This window comes from Artemia sp. Qi Xiang Cuo, chromosome 15, assembly GCF_049724085.1.
Source record: "Artemia sp. Qi Xiang Cuo chromosome 15, ASM4972408v1, whole genome shotgun sequence".
Lineage (NCBI taxonomy): Eukaryota > Metazoa > Arthropoda > Branchiopoda > Anostraca > Artemiidae > Artemia > Artemia sp. Qi Xiang Cuo.
The window spans coordinates 12313692-12322443 of NC_142808.1; the positions used below are offsets into that span (position 1 = coordinate 12313692).

Here is an 8752-nt window from a genome sequence, read left to right on the forward strand (position 1 = left end):
ATACTTATTGAATGGAGTTCACCTGAATTTAGCAAGACGAATAATCGAAATCATATTGAAAATGAATTTCCCTATACATCTTGATTAAATAAATTTTTTTTTTTTTTGGTCGCAGGTGAACACACCTGCGACCTCTCCTCCTCCAGCCCAATCTATTCCATGCTTCCCTCTTCACCCCTCACATGAAGTTCCAATTTTCTTATGGTCTCTTATGGCCTTTCTTGTGGTCTCTTATGGCCTCTTCCCAGCCCAGACAGCAGCCTCCTTTTCATTTGGCCACAGATTGGCCACAAGGCCGAAGAGAACGGTCTTAGGTACTTGTCTATTATCCCGACCACGATCAAGAAGTGAAGTTAGGTTACTCATAATGACATATACCAAAATATGATGAAAATATAATACTTTAGAAACAAAATTATGAAAACTAAAACAAAGATTTATGGAAAGCAGGCCGCCCAGAACGCATTATATTAAATATATTATATTAAATTAAACCTAACTTAAGCAAACCAACTGCATATATTAAATATCTAATTAAAATATACCTGTATAGTAGTCCCTCTCACTGATACTTAGCTAATTATCTCTGAATGCAGACAGAAAAACCGATTTTACTCAGATCAAAAAGTTGAGTGTGGTCAGGATCACAGACAAGTAACGAATCTTATTTCAATTTTATTATTTTAATTAATATCAATGGTAAAAGTTTGTAGCGAGAACAAATTTATGGAAAGTTCGAAAAACAGCTTGAAATCCCCACAAAATGGTGTTAAACCAAAATGAAAACTGGACCATTAGAATCTCCATAGCTGAAAACCCCATATAGAAGAATTACGGTCCAGTTCCATTTCCAGGAACAAGGAAAATCACTGTTCACATGGAATGCAGTGATGTCTTTTTTTCTGTCGTCACTAGTGAGACACTTAAAAATCAGAGAAATATGTTTGAGGACTCATTTGGAAGGTATTCTTTATATCTAGTTAGACCCCGGCGCCACGCCGATAAGGGAATACCGGCGGCGGCGGGGCCAAAAACAGCAGCGACGGCGCGCCGCCGATGATTTTTTGACGCCACCGTTGGCATAATTAATGTTGACCGCGAAAATTAATGTTTTCATCAGTCTTTCTCAAACCCTAGCTTGAATTTACAAAAGATTGGGGCCTATTCATGTGTTAAAAACTTCGCAAGTCGTTGGATTGACGCTGGTCTTCTTCGTTATTCATCAAGAGAAGTAGAAATCTGGTAGAAATGAAATGGCTGTGGCGTTTCAGAACCCTTGCACAATATTTGAAATAATAGATAATAGATTCGCCATGGCATTCAATAAGATCCAAGGAATCGCATTAAAAGGAGAGTACACATAAACCAGATCAGATTTTTATGCTGATCTCAAATATCTAAATTTCATCAAGTTTAGTATTACCCATCAAAATGTTACGAGCCTGAGAATATTTGCCTTATTTTCGAAAAAGAGGGGACACACACCCTAAAGTCATAGAATCTAATGAAAATCACACCATCAGATTCAGCGTATTAGATAACTCTATTGTAGAGATTTAAAACTCCTATATGCAAAAATGTGGAATTTCGTATTTTTTTTCTGCCAGAAGAAAGATCACGGATGCTTTACTTTATTAATAAACACGATTATAATGTTTTTTTTTCTTCCCACGGGTGATCGTATCAACCCAGTGGTTCTAAAATACCGCGCGAGAAGGCTCATTCGAACCAAAATCTAAGTTCTAGTGCCCATTTTTAAGTGACCAAAAAAATTAGAGGGCAACTAGGCCCCCTCCCACGCTCATTTTTTCCCAAAGTCACCAGATCGAAATTTGGAGATAGCCATTTTGTTCAGCATAGTCGAAAAATCTAATAACTATGTCTTCAGGTGTAAAATGACCCGCCACAGTCCCCAGGCAAAGGGCTGCAAGTTGTGAACTTTGCCCATTGTTTACATATAGTATTTGTTATTGGATGTACACAGCCTTTTTTGGGGTGGGTTGGGGGTGGTGCTTGGGGTGGATTTCTAAGCGGAGAATCTTTCTTTGGTAGGAAATTTCTGATGAGTGAATATTCTAGGGCAAATGTTACACTGGGTTTTGACAGAATTACTATACGAAATTCTTTTTAATTGCCGTACATTCTCTTTGCCAAATTTTTATATGGAAATGTTCGGGGGGATTATCCGGGGATTCGTTCCTCGCGTTTTGTGTTCTGGGAAATGATTTCCACGGAAGGGGGCATTTCTGGAGTGACAGAGAAACTGATTATAAATTAAAGTCTTATTCCAATGGAAAAAAAAACTAAGGACGATTTTTCGGGGTGAATCGTCCACAAGCAATTTTACAGAGGGTGGGGGAGGGGGAATCTCAGCAAGGAAGGAACTGCCTTAAGGGAATTTGACAGATAGGAGGCATTTTACGTTGGATGAAATTTCCACGAAGGAGTTCCGTGAGGGAGAGAGGTATATTTCGTAGAGGGTGAGCCAGATTTACCGGCATTATTTGAGAAACGAACAGAAATTACGCCATATAAGAAGGGTTGCCCTCTCGTAAATACCTTATTCTTCAGGCTAAAGTTTGACTGTTTACTAAAATTGAAACAGCAGGGGCTGTTTAATAAAAATAGGAAGCTTTTTTAAAAGTGCTAACAGCTTTAGCGTAAAGAGCAAGGTATTGAGAAGGGGCGACCCTTCATATCCGGAATAAATCTGCCAAAACTAATGGGCCAATTGTGGTTTAATTTTTCATGCACGGTGAGCCAAAATTGAACCTGAATTAGCTGAAAAACGTTCAGAAATTAAATAAAAAACAAGCTTTTTTAACTTAAAATTAAGTAGCGATATCAAAATTTAAAACTAACAGCAATCATTCCGTATATGAAAGGGGCAGTCCCCTCCTCACCACCTCTCTCAGTACTAGAAAATTTTTCTGTGGGACAAAGACATTATAACAAAATAAATAAACTTTAGCGTAAAGAGCGAGGCGGGGAGGAGGGGACAGCCCCTTTCGTATACGGAATAATGGCGGTTCGTTTTAGGTTTTATGGTCGCTCCTTACTTTCAGTTTAAAAAAACTTGTTTTTTTTATTATTTAATTTTATAAAGACGATACTTTTGTCAACATACGAAGAACCGTGTATATTGCAATTGTATCCGTCTGGTGTATATGCTAAGTAACACAAGAGACGAAAATTAGCGAACAAGATAGTAGTGAAGAATTATAGTATACAAAGTAAAATTTGGCCGGGGTAGTTACTAGTGATAAATCACTTGGGGTGGGACCGTGATTAGGTGACTTTCGGGGATTCGGGGAACCAAATTTTATTTCGGGGTTACACATAGATTTTCGAGTAAATCCCCGAATTCGGGGATAGTGCAAACCCTGCTTGATTTCTAATCACGAAAAACGAAACACTTAACTTCACGAGAAAAGAAAAGCTCCGACTTTGCGGTTGACGCAATAAACAATTGCCGCAAAATTAATTCAAAGTCAACCGTTTTTGACGAAAACAACATCCTCAAATAAAAACGAATTGAAAAACGAGTTATAAAAAGTTCATAATTTATAAAGAAAATCTTAATAAATTAAGAAACTTCATAAAAAAAAACAAATATAATATAACACAGGGATCTTTTGAAAAGTTGCTTCAATGGGTACGATGTCATATTTGAATGACTCCTCTGTCCGATTCCTAGTGGTTCATTCTTCGGTATTACTACTAAGAAAAAGCCGTAGGCTTTTCCTATGTGTGATGTATTTTATAACATTGTGCACAGCTCAGTTTTCAGAAAATATGTCAGTTACGCCCTTAAGGCATGTCGTAATTTGAATCACACATACCAGTTACATCAGGGGAGTTATCGTCCTCAGGTTCGACGGTGAAATTGAAGCTTAGATTACACATATTGCCCTTACAACAGCAGAAAGCGAGGTTCGATTTTCCTGGTCGATATGGACGAAGTTTCCCAACACAAGAGTCTGATTCACATTCATCAGCATCACTAGGCTTCCAACAACCTTAAAGAAACATTTAAATATATAACAGATTATTACAAAACTGACAACCAAGTTACAAGAGTAATTAATTAATGGTAATTATATTAGGATAATTTAATTAAAGGTAATTAATAGTAATTCTAATTAGTAACTGATTAATTAGTAAATCTGGCCTTTAGGTTAAATAATAGACCCCATAGTATTAGTAAATACTAAAAGCTAATTGGTAACTTAAGTAATAAACATTAGTAATATAATTAATAGCAATAGTTTAATTAAAATCAAGTGATTCTATTAGTAATTTTAAAATCCATTTCTGAGAAAGGCATATGATACCTAAAAATAATAAAGAATAGACTCGGTGCAAAAATCCTTTTCTGACAGACATTTGCCCTCCAACAATTTATAAGAACATTAAAACATACACCATGTTATTAATGCATAAATCTTCAGAAGACAATAATTCAAATGTTGCCTATGCAATAATTATTGCATTTGCATTCCCCCTCCCACGGATTTTGAAAAACACTATCTTTTGTACCTAATTACTTTCGTGATGTTTTATCATCGAGTTCTGCGTACCATTCTTATGATACAAGGAATTCCGAGGACCTAGTACAAGAGAGACGACACACTGCTAGGTCTAGTTTTATATTTAGGCGTGTGGGTGTTTCGGTATGGAACAGTCTTCCGGAAAGCACTAGGATGGCTGAGAGTGTGTCCTCTTTTAAAAATAAGATAAAGAATTTCTTAATGAATAAGGATGGGTGGGGGAGAATGGGCTGTATTCTGTCTTCTATCTTGTGTAAGTATTGATTCGCGGTTCCCATGAGGTTTATTTTTTATCTATTTACATGATTGCATTTTTTGTGAATATTGGTCTTTAATAAAAATAATTTTTTTTTCTCTCTCTCTTTTGGTAGTTTCTTGGAAAATACCTTTTGTTATTTTAGTTGAAAGATTAAAAAAAAACCATCCCCCTCCATTTTCCTGAATTGACACTACTATAAGGGACCCTGATAAGAATTCTTCCCATTCCTGAGAAAGGTATATAATGGTAAAAGATAGTAAAAGAAGAGAATCAACATGTCTAATAATGGAATAGTAGATAATAAAATAAAGATAAGATAATAGAATAAACAACATCAATAAAAATGAACTAATAATAGTCGATAACGTATAAAATAGCAATAACAACATAAAATAACAATATACAATAAAATAAATAAAATAAAATAACAAAATTATAATAGCTTTCAGATAATAATAGAAGAGTTCTCATTTCTCTGTATTACTTGTCCCACATTCAACAAAACTTATTACGATGAATTACGATAAATTGAATCATCGTAATTATTATGCTCCATTGAATATGATTAGAACATCAAAATGAGATTCTTGCAAAAAAAACATAATAAAATTAATTGCAAAAATAAAATAAACTCTTGAAAACTCGTACAACCTTTGAAACTAACCAAAAATACTGAGCTTCCGTTTTATAGCACGCTGAGGACTGAAGCTCAATAAGCAAACAATAATAAATTGCAATAGGTTCCAACAGGTTCTTTTGAAACCTTACCTTAGACCTTAGGTCCTCCTGCGCCGCCAGGGGCGCCTAGGGCATCAGTGAATGTTCATCAATCGGGTCTGAGATGAGCCGCTGCGTAGACATCTTCTTAATCTGGTTGGAGAGGAATTCATACGGCATAGGTCAATGTTGGAGGTTCGCCTCAATGTGTTTCGAGGTCTTCCTCGCTTCCGGCTTCCAACTGGCTGCCACTCAAGTCTAGACTTCGGGATTGAATGGTTTTCCATTCTTAAAACATGTCCGAGATACCTCCATCTAAGGGATCTGATGGTGTCGGTTAATAGTGGTTGATTGGTGATTCTCCGAATGGTATCGTTTGAGACCCTTTCCGAGCAATGTATATTCAGAACCTCCGGAGGCAATTGTTCTCAACAGCAAGAATTTTCTTCTCTTGTTGAATGTTTAAGTGGCAAGTCTCAACGGCATACAGGAGAACTGGTAAAACGTTATTGTTGAGTAAGCGCAGCTTCAGGCAATTTGAATAATTCCTGGATTTCCAGATTCTTTTCAGTTGATTGAAGGCTGCGTTAGCTTGACCTATTCTAGTTATGACTTCTTTTGTGGTATCATAGAGTATTCTCTATGATGCTGCCCAAATACTTAAACTGAATAACTTGTTCAATTTCCTCACCAGCACATGTGATATGTAGGGGGGAATTGGATGTTGCCAAGGTTTTTGTTTTTCCTGCATTCATTTTAAGACCAAGCTGGTTGGCTTTCAAACTGACCCTGTGAATGAAGTACAGCAAACGTTGCTTGCAACTCTGAACTAATGTTATGTCTTCTGCGACATCTAAATCGCTGACTGTTACACCGGATGATAATTCAATGCCATCTGTTGTAGTGTTGCGAAGGGTATATTCAATAGCTATTATAAAGAGCAGTTGTGACAACACACATCCTTGTTTAACTCCAGATAAGATTCTAAAGTATCTTGTTTGGCCTTCTGGTGTCTTAATGCAGCATTCACTCCCTTCGCACAATGACATAATTATCTTAATTATTCTATCCGGAAAGCTGTAATAGTTCAGAATTTGCCACAAAGTTTCGCGGTCGACCGAATCAAAAGCCTTTTCAAAGTCGATGAAAGTCATATATATTTTAGATTGCTACTCTTGACTTTCCTCTGTGAGCATGCGTAAAGTGAAAATAAGATCCGCACAGGAACATCCTGCACGGAACCCATATTGTTCATCTCTCAGGTGTTTATCTAGTTCGGTCTGTATCCTTGCCAAAATAACATGACAAAGCACTTTTCCGGGCAATGGTAGTAAGATGATTCCTCGCCAGTTTCCAGGAACAATAGCATCACCCTTTTTGAAAAGTCTCACCAGTGAGCTTCTCTTCCATTCAGCTGGTAATTCTCTGTTCTCCCAGATTTTGGTAAATAACTTGACCCAGTATGAGATTCGTCGTGGGATTGATGCCTTAATCATTTCTGCCGTTATTCCGTCTTCACCTGGCGATTTTCCGTTTTTCAATTTCCTTGCTGCAGTACTTATCTCCGTCACACTTGGTGGCTCATCACTGATATTCAGGGGAAAAAGTGGTATCGAGGGGATATTCGGGGGGTTTTCTGGAGGAAGTCTATTCATAATTTTCTCAAAGTGTGACACCCATATTTCATTTACAACCTCTGGCTCTGTCTGTAAAGCACCAGAAGGATGCCTAACGGGGCATCTTGGGAGCATTTCTTTTCAACTATTTCATTTGTTATCCTATAAAGGGCTGTAGAGTCACCTCTTTTGGCAGCTTCTTCTGCAAGTTTTGCCTTCCTTTCAATTTGACAATAGGGATCATTTTTAACCCTTTTTTGACCGCTTTATCTGCTTCTCTATAACTGGAACTTTTAAAGATGGCATTTGATTCTGAAGAAGGGTTTGTTTTATACATTTTCTTTTCTCTATGAGGGCCCATGTTTTGTCTGAAAGCCACTGATCTTTCGGGCTCTTTCTGTAGCCAAGAATTTCTGATGCAGCCGATTGAAAACAAGTCTTCATGTCCTTCCACATGTGTTCTTGATCTAACTGTTCCGGTTGAGAGAGAACTTGAAAGCGATTCGAAAGTTCTAACACAAAATCGTGCTTCAATGTTTTGTTTAGCAGCTTGTCTGAGTCAAAAAGAGGGTCGGGACGAGGAGTCTTCATTGTATTTCTCCTCAACTTGATTTTAAACTTTGCCATCATAAGCGAGTGGTCAGATCCTACATCAGCTCCTCTATACGTTCGTACATCAATGAGGCTCGAGCGCCACTTACGGCGCTCTTTGAAGGCAATTCAATAATTACAATTGCCTAATGATTGAAAAATTTCAAATTATATTGGAAGCAGGGTTTGCTTCAGGTGTCATTAGATGAAACACTTGGCACTTTTTTTGTTTATCATAGATGTCAGTCTCTGCTTTGCTTCAGTTTGTGTTCCAGAAAACTCAGATCAAAAGCCAGTTTGATACGTTTTCAAAAAAAAAAAGTTATTTATCTAGGAAAAATCAATTGATAAGATATTCATCTTCTGGCCTGGTCAAGGTAATTACTCAGCAAAACATCTGACATATCTTCCTCTAAAGAGCTCACATATCAGAACAATACTTGACAACAGTCATTAGAATAGCTCATAGTATCCTATTCTAGTTCAAAGGCTTGTCTCCCTATTCTTCCAAACTTTTTGAATAGCGAAAAAACCCTGCGTCTAAAATATTCCACAGAAAAGATGACAAGACAACACTGCCTTTCCATCAAAGACAATTTACTAAGATAATTAAATTAAAAAAAGTTTTTAGCTGTAAGGGGCAACATTAACACTTAAAATGAATAGAAATCATTCCGTATCATGGCTGTGATTTCCCCCTCTCAATACCTCGCTCTTCAAACTAAAGTATCTTAGAACTTTAAAAAAAAACTTCGTACTCTAATTAAATGGCCCTTGTGTTTCTGGAGTCGGCCTGAAAAATTCTCCTAAGCATAATTTCATTTGAAAAAATACTAGTTCTGATTGTTAATCCCCTCTCCAAAACTTTCCTGGAAATCCCCCCACCAGTGGAAAGTTGCTCCTGTACAGAATTCCTGTGCAAGGAAGGTTTCCAAAGCCCTCAATCCCATGCAATTACATCTTCTTTTTTTTCTTTTTTTTTTACAAAAATCAGATTATTTAGACCGTAAAATTATGTA

At 36.9% G+C, this 8752-nt stretch overlaps 2 protein-coding genes and 1 long non-coding RNA gene across 4 annotated transcripts in view; all 3 read right to left on the reverse strand.

Moving 5' to 3' along the window:
- LOC148943333 (receptor protein serine/threonine kinase put-like) overlaps positions 1–5813 on the reverse strand; it is a 79307-nt gene extending 73494 nt beyond the window's left edge. The window contains exons 1-2 of the mRNA XM_089101726.1: positions 5702–5813; positions 3843–4019 (exon numbers count right to left, since the gene is read on the reverse strand). Coding sequence (XP_088957852.1) covers positions 3843–4019; positions 5702–5813 — 289 coding nt within the window. The remainder of the gene's footprint in view (positions 1–3842; positions 4020–5701) is intronic.
- The window catches only part of LOC148943326 (centrosome-associated zinc finger protein Cp190-like), a 651851-nt gene that overhangs the window by 497199 nt on the left and 145900 nt on the right, over positions 1–8752 (reverse strand). The gene's annotated exons all lie outside the window — the stretch shown is intronic.
- Positions 1–8752, reverse strand: part of LOC148943328 (uncharacterized) — a 406409-nt gene that overhangs the window by 390918 nt on the left and 6739 nt on the right. The window lies entirely within an intron of this gene.